The 27073-nt window shown below is 43.3% G+C and overlaps 1 protein-coding gene across 1 annotated transcript; it reads right to left on the bottom strand.

The window, feature by feature from the left end:
• Positions 1 to 3507: 3507 nt before the first annotated feature.
• CCRL2 (C-C motif chemokine receptor like 2) lies at positions 3508 to 4566 on the bottom strand. The gene has a single exon (XM_008071220.2). The coding sequence runs from the start codon at positions 4558 to 4560 to the stop codon at positions 3508 to 3510; it is 1053 nt and encodes a 350-aa protein (XP_008069411.1). The 5' UTR covers positions 4561 to 4566.
• Positions 4567 to 27073: the final 22507 nt, after the last annotated feature.

Below are 27073 nucleotides of genomic sequence, written 5' to 3'. Positions count from 1 at the left end.
AATTGCCTGAGCTAGGACTTCCAACACAATATTGAACAAGAGGGGTGAGAGTGGGCAGGCTTGTCTTGTTCCAGTTTTCAGGGGAAATGTTTTTAGTTTCTGTCCATTTAGCAATATGTTAGCTGTTGGTTTGTCACAGATGGTGCTTACTATTTTGAGGTATGCTCCCTCTATATCTAGGTGTTTAAGAGTTTTTTTTTTTTAATCAAGAATGGATGGAACAGCCTCTATGTCATCTGATGACTCTACTTGGGAGATATAACAAAAAATCTGGACACTGGGTCTCCTCAGGTAAATGTTTGTTCATGTATTTCCAAGACAAGCCATACTGATATCATGGAATGCCGGGAGGGTCTTAGTGGCTTAAAAAAAATTGCCTTATTGGAGTATAGCCAACATTCAATAAGTCACACATCTAAGGTACACAAACTGATAAGTTTGTTGACATATGTATATGCCAGTGAAACCATCACCACGATCAAGATAGCAAACATATCCACCATCTCCCCAAATTTCCTTGTGCCCCTTTCTAATTGATTCCTCTTTCCTCACCCAGCAACAGACTCAGTAACCACTGATTTGTTATCACTATGGATTAGTTTGCATTTGCTAGAATTTTATATAAATGGAATCATAAAATATGAACTCTTTTTAAAAAATCTGGCTTCCTCCACTCAGCAAGCATTTTGAGATTTCATCTGTGTGTATATCAATAGTTTGTTCCTTTTATTGATGAGCAGTATTTCATTCTCCAGACATGCTGCTATTTGTTTATCCATTTGGTTGTAGTCGGACAGTTGGATTGTTTCCAGTTTGAGGTTATATACATAAAACTGTCAAGAGCATCTGTGTACTACTGAGTCTTTGTAAGGATATATATCTTCATTTCTCTTGGGTAAAACTAAGGAAGGGAATGGCCAGACAGGCAGAAGCTTAATGTTTTATGACACTGACAGAATTTTCCAAAAATGGTTGTGTCACTTACATTCCCACCAGGAGTGCGTGGAAGTTCCAATTGCTCAACACCATTTTTGAAGCTAGAAAAACTAAGATCCCAGCACAAAGGATCTTACTACGCCAAAGACAAATTCTAGTCACCATCATTTAAAAAAAGAAAATGATGGTGACTAGAATTTGTCTTTGGCGTAGTAAGATCCTTTGTGCTGGGAAGGACCCCTGAGTGGCTTCTTCCAGTTATAACTGTTGCCTGTTTGCCCTGAGGCCAGATCATAGCCCTGTTGCAACCCTGAAAGAGTAGAGGCAGCCACAGGCCTCAGTGAGAGATGAAGGTGCCGGAGAAGAAGTCTGTATCATGGCCTCAACAAAACTGAAATCATTGGCTTAAGTCATTTTGTTCCTCTCCTAATTCCTCTCTGAAGGAAAGCTGGTTCATATATCCTCTTCATTTCTCTCCACTGTACTGCCCACTCTCATGTCCCCAAACCTCTCTGCTTTCCTGGATGATTCACTCCTTGCTCTAAATCTTATTGCGTCTTCAGCACAAAAGCAAATCTCTCAGTCAGCCTGAGTTTCCTCTCCCTGGACCAGTGGTTCTCAGAGGGGCCCGGGCCAGCAGGAGCAGCATCCCCTGGGAAATTGTTAGAAATGCACATTTGGAGATCCCATCACAGACCTCCTGATCAGAAACTCTGGGGTGGGGCCCAGCACAAGGGTTTTGATGTGTGTAGAAGTTTTAGACTCACTGCCATAGACTATAGTTTGGAGTCATTTATTGCTAATCAAACATGTCATTTGGTGATCTCATCCATCCTCCTAATGGGCTTTTCAAATATTTCATCTAACTCAAATGGGAGTCTTTGATTATGGGGTGACATATGGAGAGTTCTCATGTTTGAAAAATATGATTTTCTCCATCTAATTTGGTCAATTATATATCGACTAAAATTTCAGTTTTTTTTTTTTGAGACGGGGGTCTCACTTGTCACCCAGGATGGAATGCAGTGGCAAGATCACAGTTCACTACAGCCTTGAACTCCTGGGCTCAAGTGATCCTCCCACCTTGACCTTTTGAAGTGTTGCGATTACAGTTATGAACCACCACACTATGCCTTCATCCACTGTTCTTAAGGAGGAAATTAAGAGCCCTTTTGATTGACCAATGACTTGGTCTTGATGTGTCCCTACGTGCACCCATCAGTCTTAGCTAGGAAGGAAGGCAACTTCTGTGGAGGAGGGACAGGGACCCACTGCTTGTCTCCAAGGTTCAGTGCCATGAACATAACCCTGATATTAGCCGGGAGGTGAGCAGCGTGGCTGGTGCTCTGGAGTGCAGCGGGAGCAGATGGCCTAATGAGGTCTTCAGCAAGTACCAGTGATAAACCTCTGGGTCTCTTCAGTGCAAGCAAGATGCTGGGCCAGCAGAAGGAGGCAGCCGGCACAGGCCCCCTGACTGCAGGACTCAGCATGAGCCATGGCTATCCCACAACAGCAAGGCTGTGGTGGCTTTGAAGCCTCAAGGTCAGGGGTGAGACTATCAAGAGACCAGTGAGTATGGAGTCTGGCTCTGATCACCAGAGACAGGAGGAGGTTTTAGGATCAAGGATGCACCACCTTTACAGATCTGGGGTGGTGTGTGGGAGTCCCAGGGGAGGTAGCCCTATGAGACGAGGTGACCTTCTGTTGACATGGCAAGTAGGAGACTGTGGTCTACTGATTCTACTGTAGAAAGGAAGTGGGACAACGTTTTTTAGTTACGGGCTGGTGAGGTCTGAGGTATGTGTTGTACTTAAAAGGACAAACACTCATTTTGTTAGGCATTTCTAACCATAATTGCACATTTAATGTTGTTAAATTTCCTAAGATTCCCTGCTCTTGATGATAAAGTAGAAGGAAATACTGGAGACCGGGGGTGGGGGGCTCACAGTTTGGGGGGATCTGGGAGCCTTGGGGTGTAGCAAGTAGCTAAGAGAACATCAAGAATTTTCACAGAACAAGTCACCTGACCTCTTTTTTCCCCATTGCCTTTGGCTACCAGTTATTCTAATCGCCTGTGAAATTATGTCTCTAAAAATTACTTCCATATAAATGGGCTGCTTCTAATTTAGAATGAAGTCAAATTCATTTTAAAAGCAATTTATTAATTATTTAAAAATACATTTATTTAATGTATTTTCCCCTCAATTTTTGGAAGTTTGGCATACTGGGCAAAAGCGCAGGCACTGGAGCAAATGTTGCCAGGGTTTGTATCTCAGTCCTGCCACTTCCGAGTTGTGTGATCTTAGACACATTCCTGAGCCTCAGTTTCCATCTCAGAGAAACGAAACTCTGCCCACGCTCTGGACAAGTAGTGAGAGGTGGAGGAGCTCCCATTCGTAAAGAGCCCAGCACAGGGCCTGAGACAAAGTCAATGCAGAGTAAACGTTCACTTACCCCCTCCCTTTTCTTCCTGTATCTTATTTTATATAAAAATGTGTAAAAGATTTACACAAAACAATGCAAAGAGACAAAAGTCAACGTTTATGTGTCTTTCCTTGGACGGACGCTAGTTTACAATTGGGAAGAGTGCTCATGTTCTTCCCTTGATGGACCCTGTGCAGACTCCTCACTGGGTTGAAGAGGGGTGTTGTGACGCAGATGGAACAGGTGGCAGAGGTATTTCCCAAATGCCGTGTCCAGAAACACACAGAGGAGAGGGTTGACACAGCAGTGAGTGGTGGCGATGATTTTCGTTATTTGCACACTTTTGTCCAGGTTGTAGCTGCTCTTGCAGTCATGCAGGGAGAAGTGTTCTCGGAAAGTGGACAGGAAAAGTGCAACATTGTAGGGTGCCCACATCAGAAGGAAGACAACCATGATGGCAAAAACAAGCTTGGAAAGGCCATACCTCCTCTCCCTGAAACTTAGTGTTTTTCTCATGCATATGCAGCAAAATACAAAAACAAACAGTGGGACAACAAGAACCAAAATGTTCATCTTTAGAGTCAGAAAATGCTTCCACAGTGTCTCATCGGCTGGCAGGAAGGGAGGTGTGTTAAAGACACACTGGTATTTCTGACCTTCTGTCTGAAGTTTATGTAACACGAGTTCAGGTAAAGTGGCCAGAATGACTATTACCCACGCTAGGACACTCATAAGGATGCTGCGGGACACCGTCCTGGTGGCCGAGGAACAGTCTCTCATGTGGAAAAACACCGGGTGTTTTTGCACAGTAAGGAGGACACTGAACAGCACCTCACCATATAGGCCTATGGAGCAGAGTTCACTGAGAATCGCACACATGGGCTCGCCAAGACTGCCTCCATGTGAAGCACTGTGAGTCCAGAATGGCAGGGTAAGCAAGAAACAGAAGTTAAAAAGTGTCAAATTTAGAGAGTAGATATTTTCCAGGTGTTTGAGTCCTTTATATTTAACCAGGATAAGCACCACCAGGATATTGTCCAGAAGACCAACCACGAAGATGGTCGAGTAGAGCTGTGGCACCAGCTGGGCTGAGAGGACCTGGGCGTCATACCTGTCACACAGCTCTGTCTTGTCATCCTTCAGATCGTCCTCTATGAGGACATCATACTCATCCTCTGGTGGCAGCGTGTAATTAGCCATCTTCAGACTTCCCTGTGGAGAAATGGGGGATTATTTTTCTCTTCCTATAGCTGTGCTATCCTGGAGGAAACAACAAACTGGACTAGTCCCCATATAGCCCTGCTTTTGTTTTTCTGGCACTTAAAATAAACTATGCCTTCGACACATGCCAACGTCCCCAGAGCAGCCAACACCTCCATCTAGTCCTTAAGCACATAGGTGCGCGGTAGCATGCTAGGTGCCTCAGGAAATAAAGCAGGCATGACACCAGCTTCATAGAATCTACATTCCTCTGATAGAAGCAAGACTTGCCTCATTGAAAACCGTATGTAAGAAAACACACAACAGAGAAGAACCAAGTACCGTAGCTTAATTTCAAGAAGTTGGTGTAGATCCTAGTTCATAATCTCTACATGTCTAAAAAGTTTGCTCACACCCTGAAGCAGATTCCTGTGACAGGCTGAGATATTTTTCTCCCGAAGGATGTAAACAAATGTTTGCAAAAGTGAAACCATGAGAAGCACCAACACGAACGTAACTGGTTAAATGCATAGATGACTTACCGCTGGATGGAGCTCCTGCAGGGGAGGGCACAGCTTCCCTACCCAGCATCCACAGAGCTGTGGGAATGGCTGGGGGCAGTGGACTGCTTCCTTTTGAGCAGACTGCTCCTGACCCCGAGGGGCACGAGAATCTGCTGTTTATTTCCCTGGTGACTCTCCCTGCCTCGCCACCCCCCAGTCACAGATCTCAGGGACAAACTGAAATAAAAAAAAAAATTCAAAAGTTTCCCCGGACCTCCAGAGGATCTCTTAAGCGTCTGAGAGAAACCAGGAAGTTGTTTTCTCCTCCCCTCCTTGCCCCTGTACCCCGCCTTTGATTTCCCTGTGGCCTTTAGACAACTGTCCTCTGGCTGCCTCAGATAAGGGAACTAAGTTACTGCTGCTCCGAGTGATATTAAGGGAGTGATGTCAAGGTCCTGAGACATGGTTAGACCCCTCTGGCTTCTGACATGTGACACTCTGAATAAGTGACAGCTACCAACTACCAGCAGAGGAAGAGAATGTTCGTGGAAACCACGGGTCCAGACTTGAGGGTCCTGAACCTCGATTGTGACCTCTCATCTGCATTCACAGAAATCCACTTCCTCACTTAGTACAGAGATCTGGAACCTGCCGTGAGAACCCAGTGAGCTGTGTGTGTTGGTGTCTTCACTGTCGAATTGGAGTGGTGCTGTGTGCTTTGACTGAGCGATGGGATCCCAAAAGAGAATTTCCAGAAAGTGGAAGTCCCAGGGTGAAGTCAGTTGGGAAACCCGAGTGGCAGTGAGTGTAGGGCTGTCCTGGGCATTGGTATTGAGAAAAGCAAGGAGTTTTACAAGTAGTAGGAAGTGATTAGTGCTGGGACACTGCAGAGAACTGATCCTACTCTACAAAGGAGAACTTTGGGAGGAAAATCCCATGGTGAGGACATGGAGGTAGCATCAAGTGGGTTGGGAGAGAATGTGAGGAGGACAGGTCTAACCTCCAAACTAAGGCTGGGTGTGGGGTCAGATCTGAGGCCAGAGAGAAAGGAAACTGAGAGAATAGCCCAGATTTGGAACGATGGGAGGAGAATTTGGGGAGAGCGTGGGAGGTGGAGAGTGCCGTTGGAAGAAGGATGAACTGAGAAGAGGAACTTGAAAGAACCGAAAAATTCTGGAAGTCTCAGGTCAATGACTCTTTGTAGCTGTGATTGACCTAATTTGGGGACCAGTCCTGTCTATTTACTTAGAACTTATATCTCTGGTCATGCCAAAAATGTGTTTGACATAGCATTCAATACAAAGTGTGTACCTGTCAAAATAGAAATAGAAAATGAAGAAACTAACTGGGCATGGTGGCACACGCCTGTAATCCTAGCTACTTGGGAGGGTCAGGCAGGAGGATCACTTGAGGCCAGGAGTTCGAGGCTGTAGTGAGCTGTGATTGTGCTGCTGCACTCCAGCTTGGGTGACAGAGTGAGATCTCATCTCTAAAATAAAGAAAATAAATGAAATGAAACCACTAAGAGAAAAATAAACATAAAAAGAGCCCAGACAAATATGTGGTTGAGCATCAAATTTAATTCCAAGCATACCAACAGCCAAGGCAGAAAGAGAAACACAGTGAGGTTCCAGAGCAGAAGGGTTGGTATGAGTGGGAACCTGAGCTGTGATTTGATTGTCCTCACCTCTCCTGGGCTCCTGTGAGTGAGTGAGTGTCACCATGCCCTGGGAAACTCTTCCTGTTCAGTGGTGGTGGCTGCAGCCTGAGTTCAGTGGTGGTCCTTCCTTCCTGGGGTCTCTCTACCTCCTGCAACCATGCCAGGACACCCAGAACCTTAAGTGAGTAGGTGCTGGTGACTTGGGATGCTTTATTCCCGATGCTCATGGTTATTCCCAGACAAGGGAAAGAGAGTTTAGTGAAGCACTGAAACTTGAAAAACCCCATAAATACACACATTCCTTACTAGATGGTTAAGTGGAAGAAAAAGGCAGCTGGCGGTCACCTCACATGCTACTTGTCATAGAATCATGTGAAATGAGAAGTTTCCCAAAGAAAAGCACTGTTTTGTAAATTCAGAATTGCCCTAACTTTCTAATATTGGCCCAGCCTTCACTTTCAGTATTATTTTATTTTGGCTTGAGTCCCAGCACTCTGCCTAACCACACCCAGGCCATGGGATTCTTGAAACTTCTTCCACACTGGTAGAAAGGAATAGTGTGGAAGTCTGAAGTTGAGGCGAAAGAGAAGTTCTATTTGCCATTTCTTTTTTTCTTTTTTTTTTTTTTTTTGAGTTGGAGTCTCACTCTGTTGCCCAGACTGGATGCAGTGGCCACTCCCGGCCACTGCAGCCTCGACCTGCTGGGCTCCGGCGATCCTTCCGCCTCAGCCTTCCAAGTAGCTGGAACTACAGGTGCGCACTACCACGCTCGGCTAAGTTTTGATTTATTGTAGAGATGAGGTCTCGTCAAGTTACCAGGAGGGTCTCGAACCCGCGGGCTCAGGCAATCCACTCACCTCAGCCTCCCAAAGGCGTGGGATTACAGGTTGAGCCACCGAGCCCAGCTTATTTGCCATTTCAATATCTGAAACCATATTAGGGCTATCCCTGTTGGTGAAACCACCTTACCTTCTGTGGTTTCGATATGTGCTCCACAAGCCTTACCTTTGAGGGTGTGAGTTTCTCTTCATCACGGTCATTCAACCCTCATTTCAGTTTAAGAAACTATCACTTATACTCTCATGTTCCCCTGTATGTAGATAGCTCATTTATTCAATTTATTTATTAAACAAAAAATATTTAGAGAATTCCCAACATGTGCCCAAGCCCTCCCATGTCATGTGGAAGGTGCTGGGGAAATACCAATGAACAAAACAGGCAAAAACTCTCACCTTTCTGGAGCTCACATTCAACAGACAAAAACAAAATGAGTCAGCAAGTTGCAGGTTAGTATGAGAGAAGGGCTATGGAGGAAAGCAAAGCAGGGAAGGAGAATGAGAATGGCAGGAAGGTTTGGGGGTTCACATTTAAAATAGCATAGTCAGAGAAATCCTTGCCGAGAAAATGGGCACTGAAACAGCAAAGGATTAGGTCCAATAAGTCATGCTCATTATCTCTTTCTTGTTACTAAGTTCTTACATCAGGGATGTTGGGAACGCATGCTGGGTGATAATCTTAGCAATAATTTTACAGAAGCTGCAGAAATATTCTGAGTTCGCACAAGATTGGGCGCGTTTAGGCTGCTATGGCGCCTGACAAATATTCTTCCGTAATACATTGACCCTCAATAAAAAAACGAGGAACACCACGCACCAGTTATCCTCGTATTGCCTCTCAGTGCCTAATCCACTCTTCTTTGTCCTGTTGTGATTCTGGAGTTGGACCCTGTACTCATCTCTTGTCTGTTGGTGTAAAAGGCATGGGAGGGTGACAGTAAGAGGCAGGGTCTTTTCCTTCTGGTTCTAGGATTTGTTTTTATTTTGTTTTCGCTGGTTGAGCTGACTTGCCAGTGCTTTGTGGAGACCCACTGCCCTCCAGTGAATTTTGCTGATACCATGATAGGTGGCTTCCTGTTATGTTTTGCTGGCACCCAAGCAGGGAGCTTCCTGGTGGGTTTTGCTGGCACCCTGAGAGTGGTTTTCTTGACAGAGGTGTGCTGGAAACCTAGGGTGCTCACTTTCCTGAGAATCTCACCAGTACCCTTTTCTGGCAGTTTCCTGCTCACTGACCCCAACCTGTGGCACCTCAGCAAACATCTTGACCATTTGTGGGTCGCAGTCACACCCTCTCTAATGAGGGCTGAATTAGCCTGGGGCGGGAGGGCATCTTCCAGGTTGGCTCCTTTCTGCCTAGGGGTGGTGTCTACTCCCTATACCTCCATTCTATGTTCTTTATTCCCTTTAGTAGCTCATCCTCTTTTATTAGTTAATGAGTCTTTATATTTAGTGTTCATTGCTCAAATGACTGGTATGGTTTCTTTCTCTTGACCAGATGCTGACTGGTACACACAACATTAAATTTAGTTCAGTGAGTGGAGAATGCTAGGTTGATTTTTAGAGAATGTTAGGACAATGAACTTTTTTAGAAATCCATCTTGAAAAATGGGTATTAGGGAAAAAAAAAGGAAAATGGGTATCAGAATGTTTAGAATTATGGTAATTTAATCTATCTCTTACAATGACCTCTTCCAATATCAGTTCTCTCAGATGATCAATCAATCCATTTATCTATTCAATTTTATTAACAAATATTACAACATTATGAAAAATTTGTATAGAAAACTATGCTAGTGATATTCTGAAATAACAGCTATTGTAAATTTTAAATAGAACTGCTTCTTAATGAGAAATATGCAAAAACTACTTTTACAATGCAGCCAATTTTCTGCTGGATTAATTGTTTGGCACTGAGTAGTAGATTGAAGAGGCAAATACTCACATATTGTAATTTTAAGGATTCTGACCATCTCATCCTGCCCGCAAGTTTTCTTCCACATACTGGGTAATGCCTAAAATTCCACTTAGTGCTTAGCCTTTTTAGTAGCTGGGATACCTAGAAGGACAGCAAAGGGAGAGGATACTTCTAAAATACAACTGTATTCATGATCAACCCTGGAAATATAGATTTTATATGTACTTACTGGAAGAAAAATTGTTAACTATCCCCTAAAGCAGTCTTTCTCAACGCATGTTTAAGTTATTCAGCAGTATGCTAAAAAGTGTTAAAAAATGTGGGAAGACTTTGCTCAAGTAAGTTTGAATAATAGATGAACTAAAAAAAAAAACACTTTTTTTTTTTTACTATAAGACTCCTCAGAGCTTCAGCAATGCTAATAGGCATTATGATCCTCCACATGGAAGAGAGGCTATGCAGTGCTTCCCAAAGTTGTTTGATCGTGGAACTCCTTTAAAATTTTTTCATACTGATGCTTATGGACTAAAAACTCAGTGAGCATATTTTGAGAACTGTTTCCTTAGATATACAAGTCTTACCATGTCATGGGTGGCCCTAAAAATGGGCCTCTACAGTTCAAGGGGGCATGGTTGACTGCAAGGCCCAGCTGCTATACTCTGAGACCCATGTCTGCATTCATGCCAAGGCCACATCTACCATGGGCTTCTCCCATGCTGTGATCCTGTTAGGGACACTATGTCAAGCCCGTTCCTAGGAGGTGGATACCTCTGATGGGTGACTGGCTGGAGCTCCAACCCAACTTTGCTTCCTTCCCCTTCTCCTACATTTGGGGTCAGACATGGCATTGTGATCTGATAGTTTTCTCCACTTTTCCTGACTTTCTTTACAATGTCTCTCACACACATTTTCTCTAATATATTTCTATCAGGCCAAATCCTATCTTGGCATCTGTATCTTGAAGGATCTGAATTAACCCAGTCTTGGAAGGAAGACCATCAGTTTTTAGAGAGTCTTGAATTCATTGCTTACTAAAAAATAATACAATTTGCAGTGTCTTTTTAAAATTCAAATTAAAAAAATTTTAGATTCAGGGCACACATGAGTACAAGGATGGGAACAACAGACACTGGGGCACTCCTAAGCGGGGAGGGAAGGAGGAGGGCAAAGGTTGAAAAACTATCCGCTGGTAGTTTTTCATGGTACCACTGGGTACCAAGTCCACCACCTGGGTGATGGCTTCAACAGAAGCCCAAGTCTCATTGTCATGCAATATACCTACATAACAAACCTGTATGTGCTCCTTGACTCTAAAAAGTAAAGGAATGAAGATTTCAGATTCAGGGGTACACATGCATGTTTGTCACATGGGCATATTGCATGCTGTGGGGGATCAGGCTTCAGGTGTTTTCATTCCCTAACAGTGAATTTTGTACTCAGTCAGTAGCTTCTGACTCCTCCCCCACCCACTTACCCTTCTTTAGTGTCCCCAGTGTTTATTATTTCCATCTTTATGTCAATTTAGCTCCCACATATAAGTGAGAGCATGTGGGTGATTGGTTTTCTGTTTAGTTCATTTAAGATGTTCTCCAGCTTCATTCATGTAGCTGCAAGAGACATTATTTTGTTTATTTCTATGGCTGCATAGTATTCCATGGTGTGTGTGTGTGTGTGTGTGTGTGTGTGTGTGTGTGTGTGTGTGTGTGATGTTTCCTTTATCCATTCAATCACTGATGGGCATGCAGGTTGATTCAATGACTTTGCTATCATGAATAGAGCTGCAATGAACATATGAACGCAGGTTATCTTTTTTTTTTCATGAGGGGAATCCAAAAAACTGGGAATTTATTTATAGAAAAATGTGTATTTTTATTCTTGCATGTTTAAACTTCAGTCACCTTCAAAGTACTCTCCATTTCATGCAATACGCCTTTCGAGACACTTTTTTTTCCACTGCTCGAAACAGTTTTTGAACTCATCAATTTTGATGCCTTTTAGTGCTTCTGTCATTTTTGTTTCACATCTTCCACACTGGCAAAACATTTTCCTTTGAGGAAACAAAAAAAAGCTGCTTGGGGCAAGATCAGGTAAGTAAGGAAGGTGGGGCATGAGGGTCATGCTGTTTTTAGCCAAAAACTGCTGAACGCTCTGTGGTATGGATGGGTGTGTTGTCATGGCAGAAGAGCCAATCACTTGTTTTTCACAACTTAGGATGATTCTTCCACAATGCAGCCTCTCACAATAATGCTAGCTGGTACACTGATGCCAGTGGGTTCCTAGAACACTTTCCTAGCAGGGGAAGCCTGTATTACAAGAGACCCACCCTCCAAAAAGAAAAGGAAAGAAAAAGACAATTCTATTTGGGGGGGTTCCCCCTTGTATATAATGATTTCTTTTCCTTTGGGTAGATACTCAGAAGTAGTGGGACTGCTGAGTTGAATGACAGTTCTATTTTTAGTTCTTTGAGAACTCTCCATACTGTTTTCCATAGAGGTTGGACTAATTTACATTCCCACCAACAGTGAATAAGCATTCCCTTTTCTCCACATCCACATCAATATCTGTTGTTCTTTGACTTTTTAATGATAGCCATTCTGACTGGTATGACTTGACATCTCATTGTGGTTTTAATTTACATTTCTCTGATGATTAGTGAGGTTGAGATTGTTCATGTTTGTTGGCCGCTTGTGTGTCTTTTTTTGAGAAATGTCTGTTCATGTCCTTTACCCAATTTTTGATGGGGTTGTTTGCTATTTTCATGTTAAGTTGTTTGAGTTCTTCATAGATTCTGGATATTAGTCCTTTGTCTGAGGCATAATTTGCAAATAGTTTCTCCTATTTCATAGGTGTTCTGTTCATCCTGTTGATTATTTCTTTTGTTGTGCAGAAGCCTTTCAGTTTTACTAAGTCCCATTTGTCTTCTTTCATTTTTGTTGAATTTGCTTTTGAGGTCTTCATCGTAAATTCTTTGCCTTAGCTAATAAAATGTCCCCCCAAATAGTTTTAATTAAAAACTCTAAAATTTTCCAGCACCACTGAAGAAGAAATAAGATATAACCTAGTACCAAAATTGTGAAATATGGTGCCTTAGAGCTATGCCTAAGCCCAATTCTACTATAATACAATACTGAATAAAGAATAAAAATCAATAAATTCTGAGAATTAACCTAATACTCTCTATTTAGGAGACAAGTAAATTCAGGGGGCATATACTCTCAGAAAGAAAAAAAATAAATAAAACTTCTGAATAAAAGTTTCTACATTCCAAAAGGCAAAAGGGTCTCTGGAACTTTTCATAGTCTAGGATAATGTGCCAAGATAGGACAATACAAATTCCACAAGAATGGGATACACCCTTGTATATATACTGAGTGGGCTCTCATCATAAAAATTGTTCTGTCTCAGCTTCTGAGTAGCTGGGATTATAGCACGTACCACCATGCCTGGCTAATATTTTGATTTTTTTGTAGAGATAAAATTTTGCTATGTTGCCCAGGCTGGTCTTGAACTTCTGGGCTCAAACAATCTTCCTTCCATGGTCTCCCAAAGTGCTGTGGGATGACAGGCATGAGCCACCATGCCCAGCCTTGATTCTTTTAAAAAACACTTCTAAAAAAAAAATCATGATTTAATAAAATCTTTTAGGGTTCTAATAGTATGTAGAGCTTTGTTACTAGTATGTAATAGGTTTGTTAGATCTGCCAATTCTCACTCAAAGTGACGCATTTCCTTTTGTGTTCTGTAGTCTCAATATGAGCTCATCTTCATTGGGGATTATTTTCTCTGTAGTAGTTTTTCATGACCTGAAGTGGGAGGTCTTCCTTCTAGAGAAATTTTGAGTTTGTTTGGGCCCTGAAGAGGGCACTTGGGGAGAGTCCCACAACACCTGCTTTATTGGTGAAATGTTCTGGATTTTCTGCAAATTTTATTTACCCTGAATGACAAGAAATGAAAACTGAAATTTCCAGTCACAGTGTCACAAGACCATGAAACCCACATGCACAGACACATAGAAGGAGGAAGTCACGTTCACAAGGCCACATTGGCCACTCACTCCACTAGACTGTTCAGTTGGTTACTCATCCATTGTCATCAGAGTGGTCTAATATTAACCATGTTAATATTTCTTTTACGAACGGAAGTGAAGAGTAATACACTAAGTAGCAACCACACTTTAATAAAATCAGTTTATGTCACATTGCAACTGTGCAGGAAGAGGTTTGGTCCTAGTCTTCAAGCTGGACAGTTGTCCTGGGTCCTGCCTGGGACCTGGATCTGGATGGGCCCCCTAAGCTGGATGCAGTGAAGACTCTGCTTCTCCCTTGTCCTCTCCCTCCCTCAGAGACCATCCTGAAGGCTCCTAAGAGGCTCCACAGCCTCTCCTTTCCCAGGCCTGCAGCCTCCGAGGACTCTATTTGAGCCAATTCCTATTCTGCAGAGTCCACAGTCCCTGTCTCCTTCCTGTCCCAACGGATTCAGCCACACCCTCAGGAAAAAGTCTTGGAAAGGGTCCTCCTCCTCCAACCAAGACCTTCAAACCACAAAGGCTGGTCCTATCTCCTCTAGAGAGCCCAGAGCTGGGAACAAAGTCGTGCTTTTCCAGGGGGAAGGACGAAACACAACTTTGTACTCCTTTGTCATAAGTCGGCCGAGGAGGAGCCCAGGCAGGAGTTATCAATCAATTCTGCCCTCCTGATTGCATCACAGAGTCTGTGGATGTTTTTTCCGTCCTTATCTCATTTGAGCTCTCCGCAGCATTTGGCACTGTGGACACTTTCTCTTCCTCCTAGTGGCCTCTTCTCTGGGCTGCTATGACGCCCTAGATTTGTCTCTGCCTTTCTTGGCATATCTCCTTGTTGTTCTCGGGGGCTCCTTTTGCTGCCTGTATTGCTTGGGTTCTGTTTGGAGTATCTTGTCTACTCCCACAGAGTCCACTGCCCATGACCCCAGATGCAGACCTCCACTCAGTTGCTCTGCCGAGTTGAGTGCCAGCACATTCCACTTCCCCTCACATCGCCACCTGGATGTCCCTCAGGATTTCTAACTCAGCCTGACAACCAAACCCGTTGCCCCACTCCCTGAAACCCGTGTCTCCCATTGCACTGGACCAGGCCTCAAGCCTTGACCCTTCCCTCCCCGCTGGGAAGTCCTGATGATCCAAATTCTCCTTTGCAGCCTCCATCCATTAACCTGTCTCCACACGGAGCTATCCCACCTTGGCGGAGGCCTCTGCTGTATTTCAGAGGGAGCACTGCTGAACCTCCACCTAGAGGCTCTGCCACTCTCATTGCCTTCCTCCAGGACAGGCTCCACACTGCCAGGGCCAATCCAAGGTCCCCAATTCACATTTACTCCCTGGCTGAAACTCCACTGGCCCCGTGCTCTTTGGTATGGTGCTCAGGCTTGTCCTCTATTCCCAGGTTTCAGTCCCATTCCTCTCTACTTCCTTCTCATTTTCTTCACTGAAGAAGTCACTTGCCATTCCCTGAAGCCGCCTCTTCCCCGAGCCTCTGTATCTCCCCATACACTGAGAGTCCTCCATTCCTCTCACACGAACACTTCTCCTTGTAATTTCTCCTGTGTGAGAGGCCCCACCTCCACCCTACATACACTCAAGCTCACAAACACACCTAGAGCTGCTAAGCTTTCAGGATGTCACATCAACTGGGGGACAGGAAACATGTTCTTACCAGGTGCACGAACAGCATTGGGGAGGCTTGAGAGTGTGGCATTCTGACCCCTGGTGGGACTCCCTCTGGGCACGTGGGAAGGTAGTGGAAGTAGGGAGTCACGTGAATGAGTAGATGAAGATAGAGAGAGTGTCTGCGGATAGCCTGAGTCTCCCATGGCCATGAAAAGAATCCAGAATGTTCCATGAGTCTGGAGTAAGCTGCAGAAATCTGCGAGGAGCCTACACCAGTCCTCTTTTACCCCAGAGTCCTCTTTGATGAAGCAACAGCAAAGTGAAAGCACCTGAGCAAGGCTTCTCAACCATGGCTCTGCTGACTTTCTGGATGGACGTGTTTTAATTGCGGGAGACTGTCCTGCGCATTGTAGGATGTTGAGCAGCGTCCCTAGCCTTCTCCTGCGAGGTGCCAGTAGCACCGTGCCCCTCAGTTGTGAACACTAAAATGTCTAGGTCTCACCGGGTGTCTCCTGGGGTGAATATCCTCCTGTTGAGAGCTGCTACACTAGAAGAACTAAACCGAAGGGTCAGGGAAAGAAATTTGCCTAGGGAGCGTTGACCTGAAAATCCTATGCATCCTGAGTTTGATGGAAAGGTCACGGGGTTGGTTCAAAAGCAAATGCAGTTCAGAATAGGAGAAGTTTGGTTGGTTGTGGACGTTTCATTTGTGCTAATATCATGGTGAGACATCAGAAAGCTCATGCTCTGGTCTCAGGCTTTCGCTGAGCCCTGTCACTGCCAGGAAACCAATGCTGATGGCCCAACCCTGGGCCAGGAAGCCCTCCTCGTGCTCTGGAGCACGTGTCACTCTACATTGTAGTTGTCTGTTTATCTCTCTGGATCTACTTTTTAGACTCTTACATCATTTCTTGAATAGAGGAACTTGTGCCCTTGTAACCCGAACACTGGCACACTCACTTCTCAATACATATTTGTTGAATAAAAGAATAATTTTAAATGCAGAGCCCCTGAATTGGTGACACTTTCCACTATAATCTGTTGTTTATTCCTTGGTGGAAGAAATTTGATAGAGGAGGAAGACCACTTTTTGACCCCTCAAAGTGGGATAACATGCATATGTGCAACTTACACATAAAAACCGGTCCACTCCACAGGATAAAGCAAGTGCGAGAGGAGCAGCTGAAGAGTGTGAAGGAAGAAATACTTCTTTCTGGGAGTGTGGAAGGAAGGGGACTTTTGTGTCTGTGTTAGTTCAGGCACTCAAGGTGTGAGCGGCAGAGGATGACCTGACAATGAAGATGAGCCCTGGAAGGTTGGCAGTGTTGGTCACAGGAAAGAAGGAATCACTGGGCACATGGACTTGGGAAACACGTGACTCAGGGCAGCTCTGTGTTGGGACATCTTCCTTGGGTGGTCATAGGATCTCCTCTCCAGGACACTGCTGGCCACTGGCTGCCTCTGTGGGGCCCAGACATGGTCATCATTGCTGGAAGTGAGAATCTGATGGACTCATCTTGGGTAGTGCAGAAAAGAAACAGCGACAGGGCACCCTTGTATGGGGCAATGGTAGGCACTCACCCACCCATGGACAGGTCTCTCCAAGGATGGCCCTGCAGCTGACTAAGCCTCCAGATGTAACCAGCTCAGTAAAAACACAGGACAGAGAAAAGTGTTAAATGACACTATGGGGATGGGAAGTTAGTAGGAAATTAATATATGAGCTTGGGACAATTGTGTGCCATCTGGGAAGGGGGGAACCCCCAAAGTCTTGGGTTCCTGCTTTACTCCATACTTCAAGATAAATTCTAGAGGTAGAGATAACAATTGTAAAAAACAAAACTATAAACTTTACGAGAAAAGTTGGGGAGATTTTTGAAGCCTCACATTGAAGAAGGTCTTTTCAAACGTGCTATCAAACCCCGAAACCAAAGAAAAAGTTGATAAGTTCAACCACATGAAAATGAAAATCTCTCTACATGGCAAACAACAGCAATAACAATAACTAAAATTTGTTGAGTGATTGTTGTGTGACAGTTACATGTGGCATATTATCATGTGCCAGTAATATCTTAACTCATTTAATCATCTGAACAACATATGAGGTTGCTGTTAGTATCCCCATCTCACATATGAGGAAACAGAGGCACAGAGAACTTAAGTAACTTGCTCAAGATCACATAGTGAAAAACCCAAGTTATGGAATATTAGAGTCTGGGTAAAGAAAATAGGAGAGAAAGATATGCATCTGAATTTGCTTATCTATGCAGAAAATATCTCCAGAATTACACTTAAGACGCTCTAACTTAATTGCCTACAGGATGGAAAACTGGGTAGCTGGAGACAGGGATAGGAAGGAGATTTTTATGTCTTCACTTTGTACCTACACTGAAAGCAAGCAGGGAGACAGGGAAATGACAGAAAGAGCATACTACCTTGTCATGCAGGTGCACACATCTGGCCCCCACTCAATGATCCCACCACAGGAAGGTGATGTTGGGACAATGAGGAATAAGTGTATTTTGTTCTGTGTAATCTGTTTACTGAGGCATAGAATCAAGCAGTGGATTGTGGACACACTTTCCTTACAAAATGGTGATGATGAGACACTGGCACCAAAAGAAGGGAACTTCGGGGATCTGGAAACAACTCAGCTTCTGTAGAAAACTCCTTCCACAAGCCCCACTTGCCCCTTGCATTCCTCTCTGCCCGCTGCCTCTGCCGTAGCCCAGGCCTGGTCAAGCGTGACTGCAGGGAGCTTGTGACTCCCGCTCCTTCTGGAACTTTCTTCTCTTCATCTTACAGACACAGACTTTTTCTGTCAAAGGAAGTTTGATCATATTACTTTCTTGTTCAACACTGTCAGTGGGCGCCTATGGCCTGTGAAATAAAATCTATACTCAACAGCCAGACATGACATTACACACAGTAGGCACTCAATAAATGCGAGTGGGGATTTTGGAGTCGTAAGTAGCTAATGTACTTGGGTACTGTGCTGGGGAGACTCCCCGCTCCTGCCCTACACCTTATGCTTTGCTTCTACTCCAGTGGAGGGAAAAGCAGAGGGGAGGGCTGGAGGGAACACCTCCTGGTCCTCTTCTCACTTGTACACTGGCCGCTGCTTCTTATCTCCCTAGGAGGAACAGACACACAGCTGACACACATACCCACTCACACAGTTTCTGTCACTTCTCTCTCTCTCTCTCCTTATCTATCTATTAATATCATTATCTGTGTATCATCTATCTGTCTAATCTATCATGCACCTATCATCTATCCATCCATCATCTATCATTATGCATCTATCATCTATCTGTCTATTTATCTATCTATCTATCTATCTATCTATTTATCTATCTATCTTCTATCTATCATTATCTACCTATCAGTAATTTAGGTCAGATGTAGACGGTATATATAAGTATATAGTTCAAGGCAGACAGTCATCTGTCTATCAATCACCTACCCATCTATAATTATCCACCTATCATCTGTCTGTCTGTCTATCTATCTATCATCTATCATTATCTACCTATCTATCTATCCATCCATCTGTCTGTCTAATCTCTACTGTGCCACTTTAGAGCAATGCACCTTGCTCAATTTCACCTCTGCATGTCTGCATAATAGTTCCTACTCCAATGCTTCACCCAAGTAACTTCTGATGAGTTCTATTCAACGGTAGCAGTACTTATTCCAGGTTTTTTCCCTCTAGGCCCCTGTCCTTGGGTTGGATAATTCACCCTCCTCTGGCTCTCAGAGCTCCCTCCCAACACTGTTCACAGTACTTTGTAAACACCAGTGTCACTTTGCCTTGCTGACTGCCTTGCTCTCTAAACAATGAGTCTTCTAAGGACAGGAACTCTCTTTCATGGTGTGGGTTGGCAGCTGGCATAGTGCTGGCCCTCCATGAATATTTGTTGAATGAATGAATGCTGAATGCTAAGCTGCAAACAATTTCTACACAACTGAACTGTACTGGGGAAGGACCCCTTACTTCCCCTCTCCCTAGGTTTCTGCTTCTGCTTGAAGGAAGACAGAAGCACTGCCCAGTTCTCTCTCCTCCTCAGAGGAGGGCTGCTGCAGGAGACACATTCCATTCCCCTCGTACCCCTGACCATCCCTGGCCTCCATGGGAGGAAGGTGGACTTGGGCTCTGTTGATGGCTCCGCTTTCCACAGGCACAACTGAGGGTGAGGGTCTCAGATCTAGAATGAGGGGAGGTGGTATGAAACCCTACTCCTTCTTGTGCCTAAGCCATGTCTGCCCAGGGGACTTTGCCAGGCTTCTCGCCGAGTATTGCTTGCCTAGTTTGTAATAATCCCTACTTGTTTCATGTGTGTAAGCTTCGGTGAGATCCCGGGGTGGGGGTGGGGAGTTGGCCTGGCACCCAGTCTGCCTTGAACTATATACCATCTACATCTGACCTAAATTACTGATATCAGGTTAATCCACCCTAATTGGTTTTCAAAAGGACCTATACAAGGCCAGACAAATTGAAAACAATACCATAAAACTGTGAGACCCTTTCCATCTATTACTTGTGAAACCATGGTGTTGATTTAACACCAAAGAGCCCTCCGTTGACTCTGGTCTGACAGTGCTTATGCTCCCCTGCAGAAGGGGAGCTGGACTGTCCACCGTGTTTAAGAACATTCTTTGTAATCCCAGCATTTTGGGAGGCTGAGTTGAGGGGATTGCCTGAGCCCACAGGGTTGAGAATAGCCTGAGAAACTTGGTGAGACTCCATCTCTACAATAAAATAAAAATAAATAAATAAATAAATTAGCTGGGTATGGTAGCACATGCTTGTAGTTCCGGCTACTTGGAAGGCTGAGGCGGAAGGATCGCCTGAGCCCAGCAGGTCCACGCTGGGGTAGCTACTGCACTCCAGCCTGGGCAACGGAATGAGACTCTAACTCACACAAAAAAGCACTCTTTGGGGAAGTACAAACCCCATCTAAAGAATAAATAGCCATTCTTCATAAATTATTGACATAGCTAACAGTTATAAGAACTTCTACATGCCAGGCACTGTCAAGCACTTAACATGAAATTTCTCATTCATCCCCTGAAAAACCTACAAGGCAGGTATTAGTATCATCTGCAATTACAGCTGAGAAAACTGAGACTTATTATTCCATAAATAGAAGAATTTGCACAGTAATTCAAACCCCAGGATACCCTGATACCGAAGTTCAAGTTATGCCAATATTTACTGAATATTTATAATATGCCAGACTCGTAGTGTCCAATACAATATCCATTTGCTAAATTAAAACCAAATCAAATAGAAAGTTAGTTCCTCAGTGACACTACCCCTATTTTGTACTAGTCTGGGAGCAACCATTTTGGACAATGTCGATACGGAGCATTCCCATTGTTGCAGAATCTTCTATTGGACAGCCCTGGTCTAGACAATTTGTACCCCAACAAATCTCTGTCAGGTAGCTATTAGTAGTATCCTAAGTTACTACTGAAATCCCTTCTGGAACCAGAGACGCAGAGATGTTAAGTCCCTTGTTTAGCTAAACTCCCCTAGCCTGAAGGCTGAAACTCAAGTCAGTTTGACTTTTTTTTTTTTTTCATTAATCAGTATTTTTTATTATGGTTTTGTGGGGTACAGTTAAGGGTTAGGTGTACAATGACGTTTCATTCAGGCACCCTGTAGATAAGAAGTGTTTTCCCATCCCCCGACAGATATTTGCTACTGTTAATCCCATTCCCCTCCCCCCCATAGTTTCCCAGTACCATCCGTCATTTTCTCATAGTATTGCATTGGATGTTCAAGGTCCATTATATGAGTGAGAACATGTGATATTCGGATTTTTGTTTTTGTGAGAGGTCACTCAGTATTATAGACTCTAGTTCCATCCAGGTTGCAGCGAAATTCATGATTTTGTTCTTTTTTACGGCTGCGTAGTATTCCATCGTGTATATGTACCACATTTTTTAAATCCAGTCCTCTTTTGATGGGCAGCATGGTTGTTTCCAGGTTCTTGCTATTGTGAACAATGCTGCGATAAACATACGTGTGCAGGTATCTTTTTTATAGAGTGATTTGTGTTCTTCAGGGTATATTCCCAGTAGGGGGATTGCAGGGTCATATGGAAGGTCAATTTTTAGAGCTTTTAGGAATCGCCACACTGCTTTCCACAGAGGTTGCACTAGTTTACACTCCCACCAACAGTGTAGAAGTGTTCCCTTTTCACCACACCCTCTCCAGCAGCTGTTATTTTTTGAGTTGTTGATAATTGCCATTCTGACTGGAGTTAGGTGGTATCTCTGCTTTGTTTACGAGGTTCTGCTTTCAACCCTGCAGGAAGATTGAGTTAACCCATTAACAGAGTCCTGATTTGATTCTACTTTAAGAAACCATTATAATTTTTCTGAAAAGGATTTTTGAATAATCCTGGCTAATAGAAATAAACCTAAGTAGAGGAATTTTAAAGTAAAGATAGACTATACTAAAATGTTCTCCCTAGATTCCTTCCTCCCTCCCTCCCTCCCTCCCTCCCTCCCTTCCTTCCTTCCTTCCTTCCAAGTTGGGATCTCACTGTTTCATCTGGGCTGAAGTGGCAGAGGCATGATCACAATCACAGCTCACTGCAGCCTTGACCTCTTGGGCTCAGGCAATCCTTCTGTCTCAGCCTCCTGAATAGCTCGGATTACAAGTGCATGCCACCACGCCTGGCTAATTTTTTGATTTTTTAAAACGTTTTTTTGTAGAGATGAGATCTTGTCATATTGTCCAGGCTGATCTCAAACTCCTGGGTTCAAACAATCCTTCTGCCTCAGCCTTCCAAAGTGCTGGTATTACATTACAGGCAGTGAGTCACTGTGCCTGGCTCTAGAATTTTACTTGTAATCTTAATTATATTTTATTACATTCAGTGGTATGCAGTTTCAAAAAACAAAATTGTCATTACTCAAAACCAAAAAGATTCAGTTATCAGAGATATCTATTCTTCAGTAAAGTGTAGGAGTTGCATGTTTTGTGTGTGTGCGTGCATTTTAACTATATGCCAGGCCCTAGAAGAGCTTGCTGTTTTAATGCTAACTTTTAATCCTCTGCAGGATTATTATTGCCTGGACTAGGGCTGGCACAAACTGGCATGAGTTTCCAGTTTTTCAGGGATAATGCTTTTCAGGAGAGTGTTAGATAGAATGGTTTTCTGCCGGGACAAGGGAATGGAAGTTGCGGGGTGGGAAGGAGAACTCTTTTGCCAGCATCAGTAAAATTAAGATTCACTTGTAAAGCATTTCAGACAGACTCTTTTCTACATAAGAGACTTGTCTCTTGAATTTGAAGTTGCCAAGCTAAGCATGGGCGCCAGACGTTCCACTTTTATTTACTTTTCCCTAGGAAATGACTGGTCATTTAAAACCAGAAATGAAATCTAAATACTTGGAAGCTCAAATACAGATATTTCATATGCCAATTAAGTTTAGAGTTATACGCTTTAAAAATCAGTTTGGGGGAAAGATAGAATTAATGTTTTGTTATGGAAATCAAGACGCTCCCTGGTCCACACGCCATGGCAGGCCAGGCAAAGTCTTCTCAGACAACAGTGCCCCCCGCTGCCCCCACTCTAAGTAAACAGGCTTTTAGCAGTGGCTGCACTTACCCGGCTACACAAACTCAGTCACAACTTAGAATCAATCACCTGATGCACCTCTAAGAGAGGGCACCGCTGGTGGCACTGCACACTGATCAAATCAGAACTGCTTGAGGTTGGGGTTAGTGCCACTGTTTCTAAAACTCCTCAAATGACTTCAATAGACAGCCAAGATTAAACCAGGCTCAGAGTACGGCCTTCATGAATTCTAGGTCCGACTGCCCTGAATGCACATGGGTGCTGATAGTGAAGGGAATCAGAACTGCTCCCACCTCCCTTACTTAATGGCTCATCCCTGGCTGTCCATGTACAATTGGGAAACACCATCAAAAAAAGGTGCCCGTGCTTGGGTCCACCCAGACCTACTACACAGATCTCTCGGAGAGGGGTAGGCTCAGACTTACCTACAAAGCAGAGGCTCGGGCCGACTGGTTCTCAACAACCTTTCTGTTTCCAAATTATATGACTCTATAAGAGGGTTTGATCAAAATGAGGTGATGACTGTAATGGAGAGAGAAGAGTGTGAGTGGTAAAGAAACTCACGGGCATCCAATCATATCTGGGTGTTTCAAACACTTGGGTACTCACAATCATCCCATATACAGGATTATAGAGAGTAACATGGGAGGCACTTGGGGCATTTTATGGACTGTAAAAAGTGCTTAGTCACAAACCCTTTTTCTGGCCTTGTGGCAAGGTTGTGAGTTCGGCACTCTGTAGATATGGGTCTCGGTGCTGGAACCTTCATTTCACCGCGGGCGTCAACCTGCGCCCCTACTGATGCTCCTCCTGGTCTTCGGAAGCCATGAGAGTGAGCTGTGCGTCATCATGATCATGGCCGCTGAGTCACTGAAAATGCCTCTTGTCCACAGCTGGAGCGGTGCGGAGGAGACAAGCACAAAACAGCTGAATGTAAAAAGCCTTCTCGAGTGTTTTTTCGTTGGCTCGGGCTGGCTGGGGGACACCCTCGTTGGTTTGCTAATGTGGCCTCAGGGGGGCAGTATAACCCACGGTTCATCACAGCTTTGGAAGCCTGGCCACAGCGTCCAGTTTGAAAGACTCGCACTCTCTCATGTATGATTTTAAACTATGACCACCAGAAGAAATGAAATAAGTCCCTGAAACATGACGGAATGCCTATGACACAGAACTTATAGCTAAACTAAATAGTAACAATCTGGAACCAAACATAAGTAAAACTTGTAAAAATGCTTTATGGAAAATTATAAAGAAATTATACATGTATTATATAAATATATACAAATATACAATGTATGTCATATGGCAAAATTTTTTTATTACATGACTTAAAATACCAAAGGTTGACTATGTTTTTGGAAAACACAAGCAAGACTTGTACTGTGAATTTTGTTTCAAAACAAAGGAACTAGGGACTTGTTTTCACGTTTTGCCTCTTCTGTTACCCTCATTCCCAAAGGATATGGAAAGTCTCTACATACTTGAACTATAATTGAGTGGATATGTCAACCAGCTACAAGGAAGAGCAGCTAGAAAGTCCATGAATTTTTCTCCGTGCACATTCCCACTTCTAGCCTCCTGTGGTGAGTTTTATGCTTTCATCAGAAGGGTTAACACTTTAAAAGTCATGTTCATGTTTGGGAGCCTTTCTCTCCCTTTGAGAGAAAATAGATGATTGGTAAATTTATTCATAACAGTGGAAATGTCAAGCATTTTAATTTGGTCGGAGCTGTTTAAACTAAGAACCCCTGGAATATAAAATGAATCCCAATTTATGAATTTGCCCAGTATCTCTCCTTGCTAAGGACGTTAATCTGTCCTTTGACCTCATGCATGGCATATATGCAATCCCCTCTTGGGAGGATCCTTTGGGTTGAGACAGTAGGGTACCTTCACCCTGGGGATGGGAAATGGAGTTATGATGAAGGTCATAATGAGTTCTGACTCCAAAGAGTAAAGGATTGAGCACAAGGAAATGATGGGAGCATGCTCTGCAAAGGCTGCTGATGCTTTGAATAGCTTTTCTTCCAGCTAACATTAGATTAATTATTTTTTTTTCATTAATCAGTATTTTTTATTATGATTTTGTGGGGTACAGTTAAGGGTTAGGTGTACAATTACGTTTCATTCAGACACCCTGTTGATAAGAGGTGTTTTCCCATCCCCCGACAGATATTTGCTACTGTTAATCCCATCCCCCCCCATAGTTTCCCAGTACCGTCAGTCATTTTCTTGTAGTATTGCATTGGATGTTCAAGGTCCATTATATGAGTGAGAACATGTAATATTCGGATCTTTGTTTCTGTGAGAGGTCACTCAGTATTATAGACTCTAGTTCCATCCAGGTTGCAGCGAAATTCATGATTTTGTTCTTTTTTATGGCTGCGTAGTATTCCATCATGTATATGTACCACATTTTTTTAATCCAGCCCTCTTTTGATGGGCAGCATGGTTGTTTCCAGGTTCTTGCTATTGTGAACAACGCTGCGATAAACATACGTGTGCAGGTATCTTTTTTATAGAGTGATTTGTGTTCTTCAGGGTATATTCCCAGTAGGGGGATTGCAGGGTCATATGGAAGGTCAATTTTTAGAGCTTTTAGGAATCGCCACACTGCTTTCTACAGAGGTTGCACTAGTTTGCACTCCCACCAACAGTGTAGAAGTGTTCCCTTTTCACCACACCCTCTCCAGCAGCTGTTATTTTTTGAGTTGTTGATAATTGCCATTCTGACTGGAGTTAGGTGGTATCTCAGTGTAGTTTTGATTTGCATCTCCCTGATGATTAGTGAGGTTGAGCATTTCTTCATGTGTTTGTTGGCTGCTCGAATGTCTTCTTTTGTGAAGTGTCTGTTCATATCTTTTGCCCATTTTATAATGGGGTTGTTTGTTTTCTTCTTTTCAGTATGTTTCAGTTCCTTGTAGATCCAGGATGTTAAGCCTTTGTCGGACCTAGAGTTGGCAAATACTTTTTCCCAGTCTGTAGGCTGTCTCCCTGCTCTCTTGATGGTTTCTTTGGCTTTGCAGAAGCTTGTCAGTTTAATAAGGTTCCATTTGTCTATCTTCTCTCTTAAGTCCTGTGGGTTTCGGGTTTTGTACAGGAATTGGATGCCAGTTCCGATTTCCATGAGAGTATTTCCTTCTTTTTCTAAGGTTCTTATGGTTTGAGGTTTTACATTTAGGTCTCTGATCCATTTGGAGTTAACCTTTGTGCATGGGGATAGATAGGGGTCCTGTTTCAATCTTCTGCATGTGGTCAGCCAATTTTCCCAGCACCATTTACTGAATAGGTTCTCCTCTCCCCATTGGTAGGTGGTGGGGGCTTTGTCGAAGATGAGTTGGTTGAGAAATTGAGGTTTTGCTTCTGGAATCTCAATTCTGTTCCATTGATCTATATGTTTGTTCCTGTACCAATACCAAGCTGTTTTGATGATTGTAGCTTTATAGTAAAGTTTGAAATCTGGTATTGTGATACCACCTGCTTTGTTTTTTTTGCTGAGGATTGTTCTGGCTATTCTTGGATGTTTGTGTTTCCATATGAATTCCTGTGTTGTTTTTTCTAGGTCAGAGAAGAATGTTGTTGGTAATTTAATGGGTATTGCATTGAATTTGTAGATTGCCTTAGGTAAGATGGACATCTTCACAATGTTGATTCTTCCGATCCATGAGCATGGGATATTTTTCCACTTGTTCATGTCGGCTTTGATTTCTTTGAGCAGTGTTTTGTAATTTTCATTGTAAAGGTCTTTCACGTCTCTGGTTAGGAAGATGCCAAGGTATTTCATTTTTTTTGTGGCTATTGTGAATGGAACTGTGTTTTTTATTTGGGTTTCTGTTTGTTTATTATTGGTGTAGAGAAATGCGATTGTCTTTTGTACATTTATTTTGTATCTTGAGATTTTGCCAAAGGCTTTTATCAATGTAAGGAGGCCTTTGACAGATTCTCTTGGGTTTTCAAGGTACACCATCATATCATCTGTATAGAGAGATAACTTGACTTCCTCTTTTCCTATTTGAATACCTCTGATTGCCTCCTCTTCTCTGATTGCTTTAGCCAGGGCTTCCAATACTATGTTGAACAGGAGGGGAGAGAGTGGGCATCCTTGTCTAGTTCCAGTTTTCAGGGGAATTGGTTCCAATTTTTGTCCATTTAGGAGTATGCTGGCTATGGGTTTCTCGTAGATGGCTTTTACTATTTTGAGGTATGTTCCCCGTATGCCTAGATGTTCAAGGGTTTTTATCAAGAAGGGGTGCTGGATTTTATCAAAAGCTTTTTCTGCATCTAGTGATATGATCATGTGGTTTTTGTTTTGACATCTGTTGATGTATTTAATTACATTTATGGTTTTACGAATATT

The sequence above is a fragment of the Carlito syrichta genome, unplaced genomic scaffold, assembly GCF_000164805.1.
Source record: "Carlito syrichta isolate Samal-C Ts95f unplaced genomic scaffold, Tarsius_syrichta-2.0.1 Scaffold314220, whole genome shotgun sequence".
Lineage (NCBI taxonomy): Eukaryota > Metazoa > Chordata > Mammalia > Primates > Tarsiidae > Carlito > Carlito syrichta.
This window is presented reverse-complemented; position numbering and strand designations above follow the sequence as displayed.

What these genes read in the sequence shown, in the direction of transcription:
- CCRL2 (XM_008071220.2), bottom strand. Translation starts at nt 4,560, where the DNA reads ATGGCTAATTACACGCTGCCACCAGAGGATGAGTATGATGTCCTCATA.